General features: G+C 43.1%; 1 protein-coding gene and 1 long non-coding RNA gene across 11 annotated transcripts in view; one reads left to right on the top strand and one right to left on the bottom strand.

Annotated features, from left to right (window-relative positions):
* The window catches only part of DOCK7 (dedicator of cytokinesis 7), a 246694-nt gene extending 238268 nt beyond the window's left edge, over positions 1-8426 (bottom strand). For 6 of the 10 annotated variants that reach the window (XM_055235417.2, XM_055235418.2, XM_055235419.2 and 3 more), the window contains exon 1: positions 8039-8272. In XM_055235417.2, the coding sequence (XP_055091392.1) occupies positions 8039-8076 (38 nt within the window). In that variant the 5' untranslated portion in view covers positions 8077-8272. Of the gene's footprint in view, positions 1-8038 lie in introns of all 10 variants that reach the window. The other 4 variants (XM_055235422.2, XM_055235423.2, XM_055235424.2 and 1 more) reach the window with 1 other exon arrangement.
* LOC134731896 (uncharacterized) lies at positions 8270-23479 on the top strand. Its single transcript, XR_010114590.1, has 2 exons — positions 8270-8522; positions 23302-23479. It is a non-coding gene; the product is annotated as an uncharacterized lncRNA (long non-coding RNA).
* Positions 23480-23679: the final 200 nt, after the last annotated feature.

Raw genomic sequence — 23679 nt, 5'->3', positions numbered from 1 at the left:
GAACAAAGCTAGAAGCCAGGCGCAGTGGCTCACGCCTGTAATCCCAGCACTTTGGGAGGCTGAGGTGGGTGGATCACGAGGTCAGGAGATCAAGACCACGGTGAAACCCCGTCTCTACTAAAAATACAAAAAATTAGCTGCGCATGGTGGCGGGCGCCTGTAGTCCCAGCTACTCAGGAGGCTGAGGCAGGAGAATGGTGTGAACCCGGGAGGTGGAGCTTGCAGTGAGCCGAGATCGCGCCACTGCACTCCAGCCTGGGTGACAGAGCGAGACTCCATCTCAAAAAAAAAAAAAAAAAAAGAACAAAGCTGTAGGCATCATGCTACCTGACTTCAAACTATATTACAGGGCTATAGTAACCAAAACAGCATGGTACTGGTACCAAAACAGAGATATAGACCAATGGAACAGAATGAAGCCCTCAGAAATAATACCACACATCTACAACCATCTGATCTTTGACAAACCTGACAAAAACAAGAAATGGGGAAAGGATTCCCTATTTAATAAATGGTGCTGGGAAAACTGGCTAGCCATATGTAGAAAGCTGAAACTGGATCCCTTCCTTACACCTTATACAAAAATTAATTCAAGATGGATTAAAGACTTAAATGTTAAACCTAAAACCATAAAAACCCTAGAAGAAAACCTAGGCAATACCATTCAGGACACAGGCATGGGCAAGGACTTCATGTCTAAAACACCAAAAGCAATGGCAACAAAAGCCAAAATTGACAAATGGGATCTCATTAAACTAAAGAGTTTCTGCACAGCAAAAGAAACTACCATCAGAGTGAACAAGCAACCTACAGAATGGGAGAAAATTTTTGCAATCTACTCATCTGACAAAGGGCTAATATCCAGAATCTACAAAGAACTCAAACAAATTTACAAGAAAAAAACAACCCCATCAAAAAGTGGGTGAAGGATATGAACAGACACTTCTCAAAAGAAGACATTTATGCAGCCAACAGACACATGAAAAAATGCTCATCATCACTGGCCATCAGAGAAATGCAAATCAAAACCACAATGAGACACCATCTCACACCAGTTAGAATGGCTATCATTAAAAAGTTAGGAAACAACAGGTGCTGGAGAGGATGTGGAGAAATAGGAATGCTTTTACACTGTTGGTGGGACTGTAAACTAGTTCAACCATTGTGGAAGTCAGTGTGGCGATTCCTCAAGGATCTAGAATTAGAAATACCATTTGACCTAGCCATCCCATTACTGGGTATAAACCCAAAGGATTATAATCATGCTGCTATAAAGACACACGCACACGTATGTTTATTGCGGCACTATTCACAATAGCAAAGACTTGGAACCAAACCAAACATCCAACAATGATAGACTGGATTAAGAAAATGTGGCACATATACACCATGGAATACTATGCAGCCATAAAAAATGATGACTTCATGTCCTTTGTAGGGACATGGATGAAGCTGGAAACCATCATTCTCAGCAAACTATCACAAGGACAAAAAACCAAACACCGCATGTTCTCACTCATAGGTGGGAATTGAACAATGAGAACACCTGGAGACAGGAAGGGGGAACATCACACACCAGGGCCTGTTGTGGGGTGGGGGGAGGGATAGCATTAGGAGATATACCTACTGTAAATGACGAGTTAATGGGTGCAGCACACCAACATGGCGCATGTATACATATGTAACAAACCTGCATGTATGCACATGTACCCTAGAACTTAAAAATAAAAAAAAAATAAAAATACAAAAAAAAAAAAGATTGCCATCTATGACCCAGAAATTGCAAGGCTATACCCTAGAGAAATTCATGAATATGTATACCTGAAAATTTGTATAGGAGTGTTCATAGAAACGTTTGTAATAGTAAAAAACTGGAAACAATCCAAATGTTCACCTACTATAGAATGGATTGATTGTGGCATATTTATGCAATGAAATACTACAAAGCAATGAAAATGAATGAACTTCAACTACTCAGAATATCATGAATTAATCTCACAAATTATAATTTTGTGCAAAGAAGCAAGACAGAAAAGCATACACACAATACGATTCCACCCGAATGACTTCAAAAAGAGAAGAAAACATTTTGCTTAGTAATGCATTCACAGATGGTAACATTAAAGAAAGGAAGGAAATGGTTATCTCAAAAGTCAGAATGGTGGACTGGAGTGGTCTTAAGAAGGGGCAAGATTTAGGAAAGAAAAGGAAGAATGTATCTAAAAGAAAAAAAAAAAAACAGCAGAACAGTTACAGAGATGGAAATGAGCATAGCATTTTGTGGAGGTACAGTGAAAACACCAGACTGACTGGAGGACAATATGTAAACTAGAGAATAAGTCAACAAAAGGAGGACCAGGTCACAGTTAACTTTAAAATCCAAGCAAGGGTTTGGCTTTAACACTGCAAGAAGCCACTTACATTCTTGAACTGCACAATCCCATGATGAAAGCTGTGTTTTAGGGAGACTTAATTTGCAACACACTTGAATTAGAGGAGGGAGGGACTAGATCAGCTAGTAGCTTTCTATGGTCACCTAGAAGTGAAATAATGAAGGATGCTCCAACGCAGTTTGGTGGCATTCATTTAAACACTTTATGTGTCAGATATCCATAGGATCTGTGTGAAACACTGAAGACAAAAAGTCAAAACCAGACCTGCCATCAAAGAGCTCTGAAAAGCAGTATAAAAATAGGGAAGGGGGTGGAGGGACATAAGAAATGTAACTTTTTAAAAAAAATAGCTCATGAAATCAGTGATGAAGAAAAGAAAAAAGTCAAAGCTTCCTAGCCCTCAAGAGCCCTGTAATTCAAGTACACATAAGGTAAGCACAACTATATAGCCCAAGGATTGATGAGGAAGAGAATAAACAGGAAGTAGCCATGACTATACCACATACATGGGAGAAATGTGACAAGGAAAGGAATGTTTGGTTGGCAGATGAAAATGTCAGAACACTCAATAGATCTTTGTTTTAGGATGAGAAAGACACAGTAAGTCTTATGGTCTAAGGGGAAGGTCCACAAAAAGGAGTAGATTGAAGATGTTAGAACAGGGAAAGTTGTGGGATCAAGACTCTGAGAGAGGTGGCAAGAGAGAATTTCAAAGTACAATAAAATAGGTAAGCTCTAGGAACAAGAGACCTTTCAGGCCCAAGGGAAAGATGGTTAAGTTCACATATTGAGAGAGTAGTATGCTAAGGTTAAAATGAAGGACTAATGGTAGTCCCAAACTTTTCAGTAAGATGAGGTAGAGAAACAAAATTGTTAAATAAGAGAAATGACCTAAGGTAAACCTCATCTCAAATGGCAAGATATTAAGACATAAAGATCAACTCTGGAATGTTCTAGTCTCTCTTTAACACTATTTTGCAGCTTAGGAGCAAGAAGCAAGTTAGATATTCAGCATTAAGAGTTAGTGAGATGAGTACAACAAAAGATCAGGGAAGTGTATGTGTCCAGCGAGATAAAACAGGCAGCACTGAAGTAGTTGGTAATATATGGAACTATGAATTGAACAAAGTAGATTCTGTAGACTGGAAGACTGGGCCCATCTGTCCAGAGTTACTAACACATACAAGACAAAAAACATCTGAGGTGTTAAATAAGTCTATACCCAGGAAATCCCACTCAGGTAAGATTTTCCCTCAGAAATAAAGATCTGATGGAAACCTTTCATTAAATTATGCTGCTTATGCAGCAAAATGATACCTGGTTAACAAAGGAAGGACTAAGAAAGCTGGCATAACTTTAGGGATAGTAGCAGTGACACTGTTAGGAAACCTGGAACTATCACAGAAAATATTCTGCAGAAAGAAAATATAGTCAAATAAAAAGAGTAGGCCAGGTAGCTCATGCCTGCAATCCCAGCACTTTAGGAGGCCGAGGTGGGCAGATCCCTTTAGCCCCGGAGTTCAAGACCAGCCTGGGCAACATGGCGAAAACCCGTCTCTACAAAAAGTGCAAAAATTAGCTAGGCACAGTGCCCATAGTCTAGTCCCAGCTACTTGGGAGGCTGAGTGGGAGAATCGCTTAAACCCGAGGGCAGAGACTGCAGTGAGCCAAGACTGCACCACTGCACTCCAGCCTGGGCAACAGAGAGAGACCCTATCTCGAGAAAAAAAAAAGCATAAGATCTGAAATCAGGCTGAGCGAGGTGGCTGATGCCTGTAATCCTAACACTTTGCAGGTGCATCACCTGGGGTCAGGAGTTCGAGACCAGCCTGGCCAACATGGTGAAACCCTGTCACTACTAAAAATACAAAAATTAGCTGGGCGTGGTGGCGGGGACAGAAGAATTGCTTGAACCTGGGCAGCAGGGTGGAGGTTGCAGCAAGCCGATTGAGCCACTTCACTCCAGCCTGGGCGAAAGAGCAAAACTCCATTTCAAAAAAAAAAAAAATCTGAAATCAGAGAACTAGGATTTGAGTCCCAATTTAGGCAAACACAATTGCTCTTTTTAGGCCTCAATTCCCCATCTAGAAAATGATAACAACAGTAAGTAATATAGAAATAATAATAGCAGTGGCTAACATTTTTGAATGTTCCTGACACAGTACTAATGCATTATTAGAACTGTATTAGCTCACTTACACATGTATTAACTCATTTAATCCTCACATTAACTTAACTGAGGCTGTTATCCCCATTTTTCTGTGGTATATGCAGAATTTCAACCTATGCAATCTGATCCCAGATCCTATATTCTTTAGTACGTTTTCTGCCTCTCTGGGTTAGGAAGATGAGAATGCAGTAAAAAGTGCTTTAAGTGTACACAAATGTTCATCATTACTGCTGAGTATCAAGCAACAAGACAAAATAATCCCAATAAAATCCTAGACAATTTGTCTACAGTCAACATTCCATAAATCCATGGGCCTTATCCTCAAAAAGCAAAAGGGACACACAGGTAAAAAGACAACTACTTGATACGGACAAAATATACATGCTGCTTTTCTATGGTGAGCTGAAGTAAACAGTATAATTAGTGATACAAGAATAAAGAGACTTCAGAAATCACCAAATCACAGCCTCAAAAAATAACTGCACTAAATGCAAAGGGCTAAAAAATAACTGAGACAGAAACAAGATCATTGTAATTCTTTTTAAAGTAAAGGTTTCTGAACAGCCACAAAGCTTTGAAAAGAAATAAGGTTTCAAACAGCAACAGGCTTTTCAGAGAACAAATTTTATACACGCACACTATAAAAAGGATGATCATTTCCAACAAAAGTCCTAAACCACATTATAAATACTGTAGTAAAAAATAGTTGATACTTAGTAGGCACTTACACAGAGCACTGTTCTAAGCATTTCAGAGGTATCAATTCATTTAATCCCCACAACAACCCTACGAGGTTAAGTCTTACCATCATCCTCATTTTCTAGATAGGGAAAATGAGGCAGAAGTGTGGTCAAGTAACTTGGCCATGTTTACTCAACGAGTGGCTGTGCTGGGGTGTCAAACCCAGGAACTTCATCTCCAGAATTTGTGCTATACTTCCTCTAATAGGAAACTAAAAAGCAGAACACGAATTGATTCAGAAGTATTAACTATTATTCAATCATATTTGATAACAAGGAAGAACCTTTCATTCACAATAAGCAGTTAATAATTCATTACTCATATCAGTTCTGTCTTTGGTGTTCCTTCCAAGTTAAGTCTGCACATTCTCACTGGACAATCTCATCAACCCCCACCCACCCGCCCCCGGCTCCAAATACAATCTACTTGCTGATAACTCTCAAATCTAGATCTCCAGCCCAATCTCTCTTCTGCACCTTCAATCTGCACCAAAAACCAAATAGATATTTCTCCCTGAATGATTCATGAGCCCCTCAAAATTAACATATCCAAAACTGAATCATCATTTCCATCCCACTTGCATCTCCCAATCTCAAACTCCTTTTTCCTCCTGTACTCCCTTACCCCAAAGACTGCCACCATCATCCACGTGGTTGCCCAACTTAGGATGTCATCCCAGACTCCTCAGTCCGCCTCACCTTGCATGTCCAATCACCAATTATTACCATATCCACCTCCTCCTGTCTGTCCAACAAGTGCACATCTCTTCATTCACATTACCTTAATTTTATAACTTCTTAGAAAGCTGTTCTTATCTGCATTTTGTGTTGTTTTGCACAACTGATTCTCTTTTTCTCTTGTGGTTTGTCCTGTCTCATCTGGTGGCAAACTCCACTAATAGACATACAATTTCATATCCAACTCTCTAATGTGCACTTACTTTATCAGCATGATGTTTTCAGAGATAAACTTCTGGTTCTAATAAGAGAAATTAATACTGGGAATACATGTCAAGTAATAACATTTTTAATGACATCACCATCAGAAGCAAGACCTAATTATTTTACAAAAAAAAAAAATTTCCTGTCATCATAACTCCCTGGGAGAAACTAATTACTACAAGTGTTTGATGACAGGTAGTATAGGCCATGTACTATCCTACGCACATTATACAAATGATGCCACTTAATGTTCACAACAACACTATGAGCTGGGTCCTATTATTTTTCTCATTTGCCAGATGAGGAAACGGAAATTTGGCCCAACAACTTGGCCAAAGTCCCAAGTTAGAAAATATCAGTCAGATTTGAACCCATGTCGGAGTCTGACAGTAGAGCCCATGCTCTTAAACACTTGCTATTTTGCCCCATAAGGGAAAAAAAATGTGCTAGAAGGCTGGAAAGAAAGAAAAAAAAAAAAGCCTCTGCCTTGAAAGTAGCTAGGACTACAGGTGCGACACCACACCCGGCTAATTTTTTTGCAGAGATGGGCTGCGGGGGCTCGCTATGTTGCCCAGGCTGGTCTTGAACTCCTGGCCTCAAGTGATCCTCCTGCCTCGGCCTCCCAAAGTGCTGGGATTACAGGCCTGAGCCACTGCATCCGGCCCAAAATTTTTTAAGAAATGTCAGCAAACTAAAAAGACTCAGAGCCACAGAAATACAACTGCCCCAAAACAAAAAAAGGTAATTTAATTTGAATGCTTCTTTTCTTGGGACATCATAATTCACACAAATATGATTTTATTAAAACAAAAATGTCTACTGTCTCATATATAAGTATACTCCACAAAGAAATTCTACAAATATTAGAGTCCTGTCATTTAATTTTTATTTGGCGGGTGGGAGAAACGTGGCAACCAACCACTACAAGTAGGTGAAAGGCTTTGAAACCTCCACCTCGATCACTTGCTTTACTTCAAGACTGCTAACACATAAGAGAATGTCAGTGTATAAAGAACACTGCCTATCATCCATCTTCTCGGGTGCTCTGAGAAACACAGGCGCACAGTTAAATTCACAGGCGAACTCAGAACGAGCTTCAGCCTGCAATCCGTCAGGGATTCGGCAGCTGCACACCGAAGGTGCAGCCCGCAGCTCTCAACTTTTCATTCTGTCCACACGTTTTCAACCCTGGACGCACAAGCCCACTTTGAACCTGGCCCGAGGGTGCAGAGGGTTCCTGTCAGATTTCTCAGGAAGAGAGAGACGCGTGGAGGAGGGGCGGCCTCCCACCCGCCCCGAGCCGCCGCGCGTTTCTCCTTTTGTTGGGGTGGAGGAGGGCGGACCCCGCACCCTCTAGGGGCTAACAGGGGGTGGGCGGAGAGAGGGGAGGGGGCGAAACGCCGCGGCGGCCCCCGACGAGCCCGGGGGTGGGAACACAAAGAATCTGGGAAGCGGCCGACGAGCTCCCCCACCCGCCCTTCCCTAAACCGCCGCGAAAGTCCAGGCCCGGGACGCCGAGGAGCAGGAGGAGGCGGGCGCGCTGGAGTGCGCGGCCCTCTGCTCACTGCCGAGGCTCAGCGGCGGGCGCAGGCTGAAGGCCGGGGTTCGAGGGCGGCGCGAGGCCTCCGCTACCCGCTCAGCCACCGCGAACCCCTTCCGCCACGCCGCGGGCCAGGCCGCGGGATCCCGGTGCCGGCCCCGCCACACCCACCCGCCTCCTAGGCCCGGCCTGGGAGGACTTCGCGGCTCTTTCTCGGGCGGCGGCGGCGGCGCGCCCCACGCCCGAGATTTACCTGCTGATCTTCTGGGCGAAGGCGCGGCGCTCGGCCATGACTGCTGAGGTGACGGCGGCGGCGGGCTGGGTGCGGACCGGCGGGCGCGTGCCTCCTCGCTCGTGCTCCCTCCCTCGCGGCCTCCGCCAGTCCCGGCTCCGGACCTGGGAGGCTGGGGCTGGCGGCCGGAGCCGGGAACGAGCCCTGCCGTAATGTTCCTTAGAGGCGCGCACGGAGAAACTGCTCCTCCCCCAGCGCGTCAATCCCGGCGGGAACCTCGGCTGCGGAAGGCGGCTGTGGCCGGCGGGAGCCGAGGGGTAGGAATGGAGCGCTGAGGAAGCGAGGCGCCAGCCCTAGCCGCTTCGCTGCCGCGGAGCCTGCTCGACCGAGAGGTCGCGGAGAGAAGCCAGAGACAGGCCAACGACCTGGCGAGGCAAGAAAATAAGATAACCGAACGCGTAGGGGGAGCTTGGCTTTCCCGAAATGGAAGGGAAGGAAATGGAAGGTGGGCTTTGCCGAGGGGGCTGTGCTTTACCTAAGCCCTGGATGACTGGGTTCATGTTTCTGCAGCACCGGTCTCCGAGCTTTTTAAAGCACTTGGGTTTCTGCTTCGGCCTCATGAATGCAGTCTAACTGGAGAAACAGTGGTTTTTCTTATAGAGAAAGAGCCAGAAAATACCTTGCTCCTGCAGAGATAACAATAGTAATAGTTGACTTCTGGTGCTTAGCCAGCCACTGGATTAAAGTTTTTCAAGCACGAGCGCTTGGAAGTAGATCGTTCCTATCCCTATTTTAGAGGGAAGGACATTGGCTCAGAAAAGCAAAGTGACTGGCCCGAGGTCGCACAGATGGTAAACTCTTCCACTGAGACTCAAACCCAGAGCCTGTTCTATTCTTTGAGGACAGTTGTTTCCGTATTGTTTCCCCCTTTTGGGTCTCTCTCTGTCTCTCATATATATATAGAGAGAGATATAAAATCCAGGTGAGCTCTAACGTTCACCCCCATTTTGATGTTCTGTTAAATAAGTTCTCTGTTGACCACTGAAACTGACCTTGTCCATAATAGCCTATAAAATAGAGACTAGCAGAGATCTGTTTTCATCTCTTCTGTTGTAATCCCATAATGTCTAGAATATTTGGCTCCTAATGCATATCTGTTGATTACTGAAATTATGGTGACACTAAGAAAAATATCTTGGTTTCTTGTAGTACCTTTCCTCTTAAGTATTGCAAGGACTTAATATGTGTATTTATTTATTGTTATTATTATATTCTCAGTATGTCCTGGTGGAATATGTTGGATACCTGTTTTCCTCTGTTTTACTATTGGAAAATCTGTAGCTTGGAGCCATTAGGTCATGTGCCAGAGTCACACATGAGTCAGAGGTGAAAGCCTCAATTAGTCAGATCCGTAACTTCCTGTCTAGTGCTGTAACTTCTGTGGAAGACTGTGTATTTATATAACAATGCTCATTCCAGTAACACACTGCTTTTATTTATTGATTTATTTATTTGAGACAGAATCCCCCTGTGTTGCTCAAGCATGGAATGCATAGGGCACTGCAGCCTAAAACTCCTAGGCTCAAGCAGTCCTCTTGCCTCAGCCTCTGGAGGAGTAGCTAGTACCACAGGCTCTTGCCAAGGCGCCTTCCAGTAACACACTGTTTTCAGATGCTTGTTTACTAAAGGAAAAAATAGTCTATTCAACGAGGACAGATATTTGGCTTCTACCTAAGTATAGAGCCCACCTAGGTGTTCTAAAAAACACGAAGGTGAACTAGACACAGACCTGCTCTCAGAATGTTTGAGTCCATTGGGAAAGATGAACCAGGTACTCACAGACTGTAAGTCAAGGCTATCACTGTACCTGGCTTTTAAGATCCTCTGTGATAGGAACCCAGACTTATTTTGCCACTTTCTTACTCTGTAACCTTAGGCAAGTTACTTAACCTCATCTCTAAAAGGAAGAAAATAATTATATCTACTTGAAAGGGTGTTGTGAAGATTTATTGAATTGATTAATATAAAGTTCTTAGAACAGGGCCTGGCTCATGGTAAGTACTATATGTGTCAGTTGTTGTTATTATTATCACTGTTACTGTCATTATTCATGCTATACTTAAGCTTGTCCTGGGTGTTTGATAGTCCCTGAATTGGTTGTCTGCTCTCATACTCCCAGCCAGATGTTGCATGCCTTTATCTCTGCTCTCCAAACATCTTTTCACTACTCTCTTAGAGAACTGGCCACATTTTGCTTTGAATAGTTCTTTGTATGCATGACTCACTAGTTGCCAAAGTGTCTGAAAGGACTTTGCATGTACTGTGCAGCTTACTGGAAACATTTAGAGCAGGAAGAGGACAAGCAGGATCATGCTGTAAGCAAGGTAATTCAGAGTCTGGGGAACACTCTAAGCAGGAAGGGTGACCCCCTACCTCTGTGGAAGAGCTGGCAGTCACAGACCAAGTCATGTTGGCTGGTATCCCTGCCCCACAGGGTTTCAATGTCAGGAAAAGATATGGAACGCAGCAATGGGAGTGAAAGTGGAATTGCTTCAGCTGACTAGCATCCATGCTCCCTATACCACCCCCTACACAAACACACACACACACACAGGTGTCAATCCACTATACTTCTGGGGAGCTCACTCCACCACCCTCAGTTTCAAGGGTCTTTTGACCTAGGCCTCAGCAAGCAAAGCAGCACACTCCTCTGGCTTTTGTGACTGATTTAGGGATAGGCTCATGAATCAAACCAAGACAATCGGGCCCAACCAGAATTAGAAATTGCGTTTGGTATACCAGGGCGCTCCATCTAAAGAAGGCCTACCTGAGAATGAAGCCAAACACAGCAGAGAGGAGAGCAAAAATATTGAAAAAGACAAGTTCCTTAGAATATAACATGACTTGAGCCTTGGACCTTGCAGTTACATGAGCTAAAAATGTGCTGGAATTTTTTTTGGGGGGGGGTGGCTGGTTTTTCATTAGATTTGCTTTCATTAGCAATTCAAAGTCTTACCTGATACAGGACTTCATTCAGTCAACTAACATTCATTAAGTACTATACTAGACCCTGGAAATATAGTGGTAAATAGCACAGTATTTCTGTCCTCAAAGAGTTTAGGGTCTGGCAGAAGAGAAAAGTAAGTAAATAGTAAGTTACGTGCTGAGACAGGAAAAATTAAGGAAGCTATTGGAGTGCATATAAATTCTTGATAGCACCAGTTCTCAAATATGAGGTGTTAAAAACTGATGGAATTTAACCCTGTCCTTAGCCCTGTTATATAACCTAGGAGAAAGGCTGGCTGTAACTCTGGGAGCATGAGTAGCCCAGTTCAGAATTCAGGGCCCAAGCTCCCCACTGATGGAAAGATACAAAGAAACTACTTGCCAGAAGCCAGGACCAGTTTGGCAGTCTACTCAAAACAGTGAGTTTTAGGTAAGAAAGCCTCAGAACAGTTTTCATTAGACATACCAGTGTACTAAGTCCCTCAAGCAGAAAACTTAGGGATATGACAGAAAAAAAAAAGAAAAGAGAAAAGAAGGTGGGAAAATTATGAGTTTTGCATTCTAACCTTTGTTGAACTTGGGTCTACCCACATTAATATAGCACCAAGGATTGTTGAGGGGCCTAGTCAAGGGTCTAAGGCTACAGTACAAAGAAATAGAGTTTAAGGGTCATGACGGATAAAGTTATGGCTTTGCAGGCAGAATGTGTTCTCTTTTGGGATTTGGGGGAGCATAGGGAATGGTTCCTTTTTTCAGGCATGGGCTTTTTATTTATTTATTTATTTATTTTTTGGAGACAGAGTCTCACTCTGTAGCTCCGGCTAGAGTGCAGTGGTGCGATCTTGGCTCACTGCAAGCTCCGCCTCCCGGATTCACACCAGTCTCCCGCCTCAGCCTCCTGAGTAGCTGGGACTACAGGCGCCCACCACGATGCCTGCCTAATTTTTTTTGTATTTTTAATAGTGATGGGGTTTCACTGTGTTCGCCAAGATGATCTTGATCTCCTGACCTCGTGATCCACCCGCCTTGGCCTCCCAAAGTGCTGGGATTACAGGCATGAGCCACCGCGCCCGGCCAGGCATGGGTTTTTATGAAACACCACTGGTTGCATACAATAAGATCAACATGGAGCTTCCTTCTTTGGAAGCCTCTAGCAAGGCCAAATGAATGTGGCCTGGAGAAAGGGAGAACTGAGGCATGATATGTGAGTTTACCTCAATGCCAAACTAAAGCCTAGGAGTTGGACTCTAAATCTAAGCTACAGATGCTTTTGCCTGACTTTGTCCTCTGTGCTTCACTTCCTCTCAATATCTAGCAAGTGTAATTTTTGCAGGGGGAAATTAAGGGGTCCTAAACCTGGCCATACTTAACAACTAATAGCACCCACATTTACTTTGTCGTAATACTCACCACACTATTCAAGTATTGTCTGTTAATCTTTGCACCCCATCGAACTTGATCTCTTGTTCACCATTGTATTTCCAGTATCTAATACACTGCCTGGTCCATTATAATAAGTTAGTAAATGTTTTTGAGTGAATAAATGCCATGAACTAAAGTATTTTTAGATCCTACCTGTATTCATCCGTTTTCATACTGCTATAAAGAACTGCCCAAGACTAAGTAATTATAAAGGAAAGGGGTTTATTGACTCACAGTTCAGCATAGCTGGGGAGGCCTCGGGAAACTTACAACCATGGTGGAAGGCGAAGGGGGAGCAAGGCAGCTTCTTCACAAAGCAGCAGGAAGGAGAAGTGCCAAGCAAAGGGGGAAGAGTCCTTATAAAACCATCAGATCTCCTGAGAACTCTCTCATTATCACAAGAACAGCATGGGGGAAACTGTTCCCGTGATTCAATTACATCCACCTGGTCTCTCCTTTGACAGGTGGGGATTATGGGGACTACAATTCAAGATGAGATTTGGGTGGGGACACAAAGCCTAACCATATCACTGCCTTAATTTATATTTCCCCAAAAATAGAGCTTGAGGCTTGGATGCAGGTAGTTTATTAGGAAGTGATGCTAAGAAGCTGGAATGAGGAAGTGGAGAGAGTAGAACAGAGGAGGGAAAGCCAGTAAATAGTGTTGTTGAGGTGTTACCACTGTGGGCAACTGAGGCTCAATCCCGCCTGCAACCTGCGTAAAGTATAGAATGCACCTCAGAATTGTCTCTTTGAGGCTCAGTATTTACCTGATGCCTTCTAGATCCCTTGGTTGAAGGCTTACTCTTGGAATATTAACTGCCCGCACACTTAATGCTACAAAAAGCTAAGAGACATGGCGTGTGTTTCTGGTGACCAGCTATCAGTGCCTCTAAGAATTGTTCACCACAGCTGCACCTAAAATCGGAAAGGAGCCATGGGGTGAAGTACAGGGTACCAATAGTGTCTATTACAGATCCCCTGAAAGTGATGCAGAGACTGCAATAGCGATCTTGCCAGAATAGAACGTATTTGCACCTCATGGTTCTGCTGCTTTACAGAATTGGGAAAGACCAAAAGGCCAGACCACCTGAGTCAAAATGGCCCACAATGCAAGCTCGGTGCCTACTTTAAAAATAGGTCCATAATGTTTTTCCTCAATGGACTATTATATCAGTAGAAGAAAAACAGTTTTTCCCATACTCTCACAACATGCTTCTGACACCAGATATGTGGGATTTTTTTCCCCGTACATCAAGCAAGCAATCGATTCTGCAGCAGACACCAGTTGAGTCTCCTCCAATTCAGTTCTGGGGTTCTGGAATCTAGCTGGAGTTCAGTTCTGACACTGTCTACCTGGAGTTAGTGTCAGATCCCACAGGTTGAGGGCTTGATCCTGCAAGACTGCCCCCCACATCCAGTGCCAATTGCAAGCCACAGGTTGTTCTACCAGTGCTTTGACTGACTGTAAATTGGGGTTCCCACAACCCCTTTCCTTGGGTTTGATTAATATACTAGAGCAGAACACAGGGAAATATTAATATTTACCAGTTTATTATAAAAGATATTACAAAGGATAAGTAGAAAAGATGCATAGGGCAAGGCATGTGGGAAGGAGCGCAGAGCTTCCATGCCTTCTCTAGGTGCACCACCCTCCAGAAGCCTCTACGTGTTCAGCTCTCTGGGTTTTGGTGGAGGCCTCATTACAGAGGCATGATCGACTAAATCACTGGCCATTGATGATCAGCTTAATCTTCAGCCCCTCTCCTCTTCCTGGAGGTTAGGTGGTAGGGCTAAAAAGTCCTGTATTAATGCGTTTTCATGCTGCTGATAAAGACATGCTCCAGACTGGGCAATTTACAGAATTAAGAGGTTTAATGGACTTACAGTTTTACCTGGCTGGGGAGGCCTTACAATCATGGCAGAAGGCAAGGAGGAGCAAGTCACATCTTACATGGATGGCAGCAGGCAAAGAGAGAGCCTGTGCAAAGAAACTCCCGTTTTTAAAACCATCAGATCTCGTGAGACCTATTCACAATCAGAACAACAGCACGGGAAAGACCCACCCCCATGATTCAGTCATCTCCCACCAGGTTCCTCCCACAACACATGGGAATTATGGGAGCTACAAGATGAGAATTGGGCAGGGACACAGAGCCAAACCATATCAGTCCCAAATCTCTAATCATCTTTTACCAGCCCCCATCCTGAAGCTACACAGAAGCTGCCAGCCACCAGTCATTTCATTAGCATACGAAAAAATTATTCCTGTGGAAATCACAAGGATTTTATGAGTTTTATGCCAGGAAATGGAATGAAGACCAAGTATAGATTTTATAATATCACAACTATATTTCAAGGTAGTCATATTTGATGAAGTAAAATTCTTTTAAAAGAATTTCAGCTAAGAAATGCAGACTCAGATGAAATAATGAAGCTAAACCTGTATAGTCCAATACCGTAGCCACAAGCCACATGTGGCCACTTAAATTCATTAAATAAAACTAAAAATTGAGTTTTCAGTTTTATTAGGCATATTTTAAGTATTCAGTAGGCCACAGGTGGCTAAGTGTTGCCATACTGGACAATATACAGACAGAACATTTCCATTATCATGTGAAGATCTGTTGGACAGCACTGATCCAAAGATCATTGCTGCTAAACCATTAGATAAGAGTCTAGTGGGGAACTTTAAATGGTTGGATCAGGCTGATAAGACCAGAACCCACTGATGAATCTTAACATCAAACACACACACACCCAGAGTTAACCAGTCAAACACACCAGAGGCACTATGTCCCTCATCACATGATGTAAAGAAGGGAGTGTAAGATGATACACCTATAGAAGATGTATAGGATGTATACAGCATCACCTATGAAACATTCCTGGCAGATACTTAAAGCTAATGCTGGTTCCGTTTATAGAAAATACAGGAGATGAAAGAACATGTCAAACAATACGCTTGGGTTAAAATTAGCAAAATTCAAAATACAGGAAATTTTACAGGACATAATGACCTAGTTCCTTTAACAAATAAATTTCAAGGAATAAAAAATATTAGAAGTAGAGTAAGCATATAAGCAACAAGAGGTAAATTGGACATAATCAAAATGTAAAGTTTTTGTGCTTCAAGGACACCATCAAGAAATTGAAAAGACCACCCACAGAATGGGAGAAAATTTTTACAAATTATTTATGTAATAAGAAACTTACATCTAGAATATATATAAAGAACTCTTATAAGTCAATAATAAAAAGACAACCCAATTTTAAACTTGGCAAACAATTGGAATAGACATTTCTCCGAAGAAAATATGCATATGCAGATGACCAACACACATATAAAAATGATCAACATCAGTATCGATCAGGGAAATGCAAATTAAAAACACAGTGAGATGCCACTTCACAGCCACTAGACTGACTAGAATCGTAAGGACAGATATTAATAAGAGTTGATGAGGACGTGGAGAAATTGGGGAGTTCTCGTATACAACTGGTGGGAATGTAATATGGTGCAGTCACTTTGGAAAACTTTCTATCAGCTCCTTAAAAGGTTAAACATAAGTTACTATATGACCTAGGAATTCCACTCCTAGAAATATACCCAAGAGAAATGAAGATAGATAAATAGATAGATAGATAGATACAGAAATTTGTACACCAATATTCATAAAAGCATAATTCATAATAGCCAAAAAGTAGAAACAACCCTAATGTCCATCAGCTGATGAAAGGATAAATAAAATGTGTATCCATTCAGTGGGATTGATGTGATTTGGCTATGTCCTCACCCAAAATCTCATGTTGAACGCTAATCCCCACATGTCCAGGTGGAGGTAATCAGATCATGGTGGTTTCTCCCACACTGTTCTTGTGATAGTCTCACAAGAGCTGATGGTTTTATAACCAACTGGCATTTCCCCTGCTTGCACTCATTCTCTCTCCTGCTGCCCTGTGAAGAGTGCCGTCCGCCACAATTGTAAGTTTCCTGAGGCTTCCCCAGCTATGTGGAACTGTGAGTAAATTAAACTTCTTTTCTTTATAAATTACCCAGTCTCAGGTATTTCTCCATAGTAGTATGAGAATGAACTAATACAGGGATATTCTTCCAGAAATAAAAAGAAATAAAATACTGGTACATGCTGCAATATTATGCTGATTGATGTAATCCAGTATTTATTTTGGGATAAAATTATATAAGGTATGACATTTGCTTTAAAAATAACCCAGCATGGGTTTCCGTTGATGAGTGTTGAAGCTGGGTAAGAGAATATGGAGTTTCATTACATCGTTTTTTGTAAGTTGAGAAAAGGCCCTCAAATGAGTATTATGTCAGAAGGGAGAAGACAACTTACTGATTAGAGAAGAAAGGGTTGAAAGCTTAGCTCAGAGAATGAATCAATCATGAAGCCAGTCTAAAAGGTCTAAGCAGCCAGCGGTTAGAGTAATCACACAAGTAGAGGAAATGTCTGCCAAAGGCTGTCTTGGAACCAATGTCTATGGTACCCTATTGTGCACCGTTCTCATTTTGTTTCACTGAGCTAAGAACTGAGACCTGCTGGACATTACTGACTATGGATCTGGGCAGAGATGAGCCCAGTGTTCTTTAGGAACAGTAGGGCAGATCTGGGACAAGCAGGTCTCACACAGAGAAAGGACAGAAACATCAAAGTTCAAAAGAGTTGCAGTCATGGAAAGGTTCTGTCAGGCGGGAGACAGTACATGTTTGTAGGTTATGGGGGAGGGCTAGAGGAGCGAGAAAAAGTGAAAATATTGAAAGAGGTATCTTTCACCTGCTTGGGAGGGAAGAAAAGGTTGGAAAACCACACAACATTTTAGAGGTGGAAATAAGGGAATTTGAGGGAGCTTAATTCAGCATTTCATTTTCTCACTAAATATAATGATGTAAGGCTAGTATATTAGTTTTTTGCCACTGCCTGACCAAAAGTGACCATCCCCTTTGTCATATAATGTAACCTATCAAGCAATCAGCTATCTTATATCCATAAGTCCTGCCCACATGAAACAGGAGAGCCTATACAGTACATGTATGCCAGGGGCAGGAATCTTGGTAGAACTGCCTACTACAGCCAGGTAAGGATGAGAATCTTGGATGTACGATCCCACATTGCTGGAACTGGTTCAGTCTGTGAACTAAGAGATAAGGCCTTGGATAGGGAACGAGAGACCATATTGAAAACTTACCAAGAGATACGGAGAACCAAATGGGGAAGGTGCTGACAGTCATAATCCCTCTTGAAACAGAGGGAGCAGGGGACTGAAGATGAGAAAAAGTGGGGTTTTAGTTCTGGCTCTGCCACAATCTTACTATAAAATTTTAAGCAAATCACAAACTTTCTGGGCCTCTCTTTCTTCAGCTATAAAATAAAGGTGATGAAATTAGATGATTGCTAAGGTAAATAACACTTCTCTGTTACCATTATCGTATGGTACTCGTACAAGTATAGAAAAAGAATTGTAGGATATTCTTTTTCCAAATATTTTAAAGATTTGCATTATTTGTTTGTTTAGGGACTACTTAGGCATAGCCTTGCTTAAAGGTAGGGAAAAGGTAGATGATTACCACTTAAGAATGCTGCCAAGCTGGGCACGGTGGCTCACACCTGTAATCCCAGCACTTTGGGAGGCCGAGGCGGGCAGATCACCTGAGGGCGGGGGTTCCAGACCAGCCTGACCAACATGGAAAACCCCGTCTCTACTAAAAATACAAAATTAGCTGGACGTGGTGGCACATGCCTGTAATCCCAGCTACTTGGGAAGCTGAGGCAGCAGAATCGCTGAAACCCAGGAGGCAGAGGTTGCAGTGAGCTGAGATGGCACCATTGCACTCCAGCCTGGGCAACAAGAGTGAAACTCTGTCTCAAAAAAAAGAATGCTGCCAAACCAATAATCATGTGGTTCTGAAATAGAATGTCATTTTGTACCTTAGCTCTGGTATTTGCTGTTTTGTTTCTTTACTTTTTATTGTTTTTAAAAAGTTGTTTGTTTGTTTATTTATTTATTTTGAGACAGAGTCCTGCTCTGTCACCCAGGCTGGAGTGCAGTGGCATGTTCATGGCTCACTGCAACCTCACTCTCCTGAGCTCAAGTGATCCTCCTGCCCCAGCATCCAAGTAGCTGGGACTACAGGCATGCACCACCGTGCCCAGCCTTGTCTCTATTTTTAATTTTTAGTAGAGATAAGGTCTCACTGTGTTGCCCGGGCTGGTCTGGAACTCCTGGGCTCAAGCTATCCTTCCGCCTTGGCCTCCCAAAGTCCTGGGATTACAGGTATGAGCCACCAAACCCAGCCTAGTATTTGCTGTTTTAATCTATCTGCAATTTGTTTTAGTTCTCTGCTTTCTTGACTGTTTTAGGTTCATTATACCACATGACTCTTTTACCAAAGGTGGGATATTCTTTCAAGTCCATTCTGAATCAGATTCTGACTCTGCTTCTGTCCCTGCTTCTAGATCTAATAAATTACCCAATATCTCTTAATTTTACCTTCTCTACTTCTCAAACAGAGATTATAATAGATACTTTTGAAGGATTTCATGAAAATGATTGATTCTACAAAAATAGTTTTTAAAGCTACAAGTAGAAATAATTTAAATATTGCTATAAAAGTTCATTTTATTTGTCATGGTTTTTCTTTTAAGAGGTGGGGTCTTGCTGTGTTGCCCAGACTGGAGTCCATTGGCTATTCATAGGTAATCATAGCACACTGCAGCCTAGAACTCCTGGGCTCAAGAGATTCTCCTGCCTCAGCCTCCCGAGTAGCTAGGACTATGGGCATGTGCCACCATGCCTAGCCAGAGTTTGTTTTTGTTTGTTTGTTTTTTGAGACAGAGTCTTGCTCTTGTCACCCAGGCTGGAGTGCAATGGCGCGATCTCAGCTCACTGCAACCTCCGCCTCGTGGGTTCAAGCAATTCTCCTGCCTCAGTCTCCTGAGTAGCTGGGATTACAGATGTGTGCCACTATGCTGGCTAATTTTTGTATTTTTAGTAGAGACAGGGTTTCACCATGTTGGCCAGGCTGGTCTGGAACTCCTGCCCTCGTGATCCGCCTGCCTCGGCCTCCCAAAGTGCTGGGATTACAGGCCTGAGCCACCACACGGGCCCAGAGTATTTTTTAATACAAGAATCACCTAGCCAGTCCTTTAAGGTTGTCAGCTCTGTAAGTTTGCATACTTTTACTATATTATGTACTTATAAATCATAGATCTGGAAGGAACCTGGGAGCTTATCTGATTCAATTCAAGCAGCGTGAAATGGTTTCAACTAAAACCACCCAGGAAGTGTCCAAACCAGGCACAAAACTATGGTCTCTGTATTGTATTCAAGTACTATTGTCCTAACTACATGGAATCCATTCATCATTGACTTACTTACTCACTGAATACATTGTTGTTGTTGTTGTTGTTATTGTTGTGGTTTTTGATACAGGGTCTTGCTCTGTCACCCAGGCTGGAGTGCAGTGGCATGATCTCGGCTCACTGCAGCCTTTACCCCCTGGGCTCAAGTGATCCTCCCACCTCACCCTCCCCAATAGCTGGGACTACAGGCATGCACCACCATGCCCAACTAATTTTTTTTATTTTTAGTATAGACGGGGTTTCACCATGTTACCCATGCTGATCTCAAACTCCTAGGCTCAAGCAGTTCACCCACCTCAGCCTCCCAAAGTGCTGAGATTATAGGCATGAGCCACAATGTCCAGCCATGAGAAAAAAAATTTTTTTTCGGAGTCTCGCTGTGTCGCCCAGGCTGGAGTGCAGTGGCCTGATCTCGGCTCACTGCAAGCTCCACCTCCCAGGTTCACGCCATTCTGCCTCAGCCTCCTGAGCAGCTGGGACTACAGGCGCCCACCACCACGCCCGGCTAACTTTTTTGTGTTGTATTTTTAGTAGAGATGGGGTTTCACCATGTTAGCCAGGATGGTCTCGATCTCCTGACCTCGTGATCTGCCTGCCTCGGCCTCCCAAAGTGCTGGGATTACAGGCGTGAGCCACTGCGCCCAGCCTTTTTTTTTTTTTTTTTTTTTTTTCCTGACAGAGTCTTACTGTGTCGCCCAGGATGGAGGGCAGTGGCATGATCTCGGCTCACTGCAACCTCCGCCTCCCCGGGTTCAAGGGATTCTCCTGCCTCAGCCTCCCAAGTAGCTAGGATTACAGGCGCCCACCACCACACCTGGCTAATTTTTGTATTTTTACTAGAGATAGGGTTTAACCATGTTGGCCAGGCTGATCTCAAACTCCTGACCTCAGGTGATCCACTCACCTCGCCCTCCCAAAGTGGTGAGATTACAGGTGTGAGCCACTGTGCCCAGCCGAGTAAATATTTTTTAAGTGCTACTGTATGCCAGGGTTTGTGCTAGGGCCTGGTGATAGGCCTGTGAATGAGAAAATAGGTATTGCTATCCAGGAAGTAATGATAGGGAAGGGGGGTGGGGAGGGAAGTAGACAAGTAAACCAGCAATTCTTTGATAAACATATGAACAGAATACTTTGGGAGTACATAAGAGGATACTGTAACTGATTCTTGGGTGGTCAAGAAGAACTTCCAAGAAGAGATGCCCTGAATCCTGACAAGTAAAAACTAGCTTACCAGGGAAACTAGTAAGGATGAGGAATGGACATTCTGGGCAGAGCAAACCACATTTCCAGATGCACAGATGCACTGAAGTACAAGAGCTTGGCTTATTCTGTGAAACTGCAAATGTTCTGCATGGTTGGAGCTTGGAATACAAGGTAGGGAGCGATTAGAAGTAAGATTAGAGAGATAAGGCAGAGGCCAGTTTATGAAGGGTTTGGCATGCCAGGCTAAGGAATATAAAGTACACACTGAAGGAAATGGCATGGGAAGTGGAGGGTTGCAGGGAATAATATAATCACATTTGAATTTGACAATGATTAATCTGAATTTAAGGAAGAAAATGGGTTGAAGCGAAGTTAAAAGTAGGGGCAGGAAGACTGATCAGAAGGCTGTTGCATTAATCTAAGAGTATTAATCTATAGATTTGGTTACTGTAACAGAAACTCAAATAACAGTGGTTTGCACAAGATAAAACTTCTTTCCTCACCTAACAGGCTGAGCATAAGCAATCCAGGGCTGGTATAGCAGCTCAAGTGAGCCACCATGCCCAGCCCCCATTCGCCAGAATTTAGACACATGAACATTGCACAGCTGCAAGGATAGCTAGGAAATGTAGATTTCATTTTGTCAGGGCATGTGCCCAGTTTAAAAACAGGGATTTATTACCATAGACAAACGGCAGGATGAACTTTAGGACTACTAGCAAGCTTCTATCATACTAACTAAGAAAAGAAAAAGACCTAAACTGAAGTAGTGGCAGTGACTTGGGCCAGTTTGAGAAGTAATTGGGAAGTTGAGTTGATAGGACTTGGCTATGGATTAGAAATGACAGGTGAGGACCGAGATGGTGCCAGACGTGATACCCAGGTTTCTGACTTGGGCACCTGGAGGGATAATGGCGAATAACATTTACTGAGAAAGAGCACAGAAGAGGGAGAAGAGATTCAGGGAATAAGTGCAGAATATAATTCGGTTTTGCACAAGCTGAGTTTAAAGTGTATGTAAGACAGGCCAGGCATGGTGGCTCACTCCTGTAATCCCAGCACTCTTTGAGGCCGAGATGGGCGGATAACTTGAGGTCAGGAGTTTGAGACCAGCCTGGCCAATATGGTGAAACCCCGTCCCTGTCTCCACTAAAAATACAAAAAGTAGCTGGGCGTGGTGGCACATGCCTGTAATTCCAGCTACTCGGGAGGCTGAGGCAGGAGAATTGCTTGAACCTGGGAGGCAGAGGTTGCAGTGAGCCAAGATCACACCACTGCACTCCAGTCTGAGCAACAGAGCAAGACTCCGTCTCAAAAACAAAAATAAATAAAATGAAGTGTATGCAAGACATTCAGACAGAAATGTCCAGTAGACTGACTTTGGAATCATCAGCATGTACAGAGTGTAAGAGCAGATGTTACTTAAGGTATGAGAGAAGACAGAATGGGTCAACTGAGAAAAAGAAGAAAAGGCTGAGGAGAGAAACCAGATTTTTAAAGACAAAAGTGGAGAAGGAATCCCAAGGAGAGGGATAGGTAGAAAGGACAATGGAAGTGGGAAAATGTGGCGATGTGTCATAGAAGCCAAGGGAAGAGAGCTTTTCAAGAAGAGGAGGTAATAAAACTTAATTCAGTGCTGGGCGTGGTGGCTCACACCTGTAATCCCAGCACTTTGGGAGGCCGAGGTGGGTGGATCACCTGAGGTCAGGAGTTCGAGACCAGCCTGCCCAACATGATGAAACTCCATCTCTACTAAAAATACAAAAATTAGCTGGGCGTCCTGGCAGGCGCCTGTCGTCCAAGCTACTCGGAGGCTGAAGTGGGAGAACCGCTTGAACACAGGAGGTGGAGGTTGCAGTGAGCTGAGATCACGCCACTGTACCCCAGCCTGGGTGACACAGTGAGACTCAATCTCAAAAAAAAAAAAAAAAAAAAATTGTTCAGGAGCACTGTGAAAGATATTCCCAGAAAAAAAAAATGATGCAAAAGCTAGAGATTTCTATTGGTAAGATTATTTAGCCATTTGCTAGAGTCCGGGAACCTAAATGAGGGCAATAATGGCACCTATTTTATTGGTTGTTGAAAGGATAAGATGAAATAATTCAGGGACTTAACACGTAGTAAGGCCTCAGTGGAGATTAGCTATTTCTGCTGTTGTTTTTATGATTAGGATTGTTTAAAAATCTGTTTAATAACTACCTATACTTTTCTTCCTATCCTCTATCTCTTCCTCCTGCTGCTGCTTACTTTTTTTTTTTTTTTTTCCAGAGAGAAGATCTAGCTATGTTACCCAAGCTGGATTTGACCTCCTGGGCTCAAGGGATCCTCCTACCTCAGCCTCCCGCATAGCAGGGACTACAGCTGCACACCACTACCCAGCTCCCTTCTTCATGTCTTAACTGTCCTTATTATCACAGTGAATAATGCCCAATCTATTAGTGAATAATGCCTAATCTATTAAGAGCCATGTGAAAAACCTAAATTCTTTCCATTTGCAACCCTTTTGTTATGGTCAAGTCGGTGGATCTGGCTATCATACAAACTCAAATCAACTACTACAAATTCAGATTGGCTGAGCAGATTCCAGCCATTTTAAAAGCTTGTCTCTGTTGTATCCTGTATCTTTCTGCATTTAGATGTAACTTC

This window comes from Symphalangus syndactylus, chromosome 19 (assembly GCF_028878055.3).
Source record: "Symphalangus syndactylus isolate Jambi chromosome 19, NHGRI_mSymSyn1-v2.1_pri, whole genome shotgun sequence".
Classification (NCBI taxonomy): domain Eukaryota; kingdom Metazoa; phylum Chordata; class Mammalia; order Primates; family Hylobatidae; genus Symphalangus; species Symphalangus syndactylus.
This window is presented reverse-complemented; position numbering and strand designations above follow the sequence as displayed.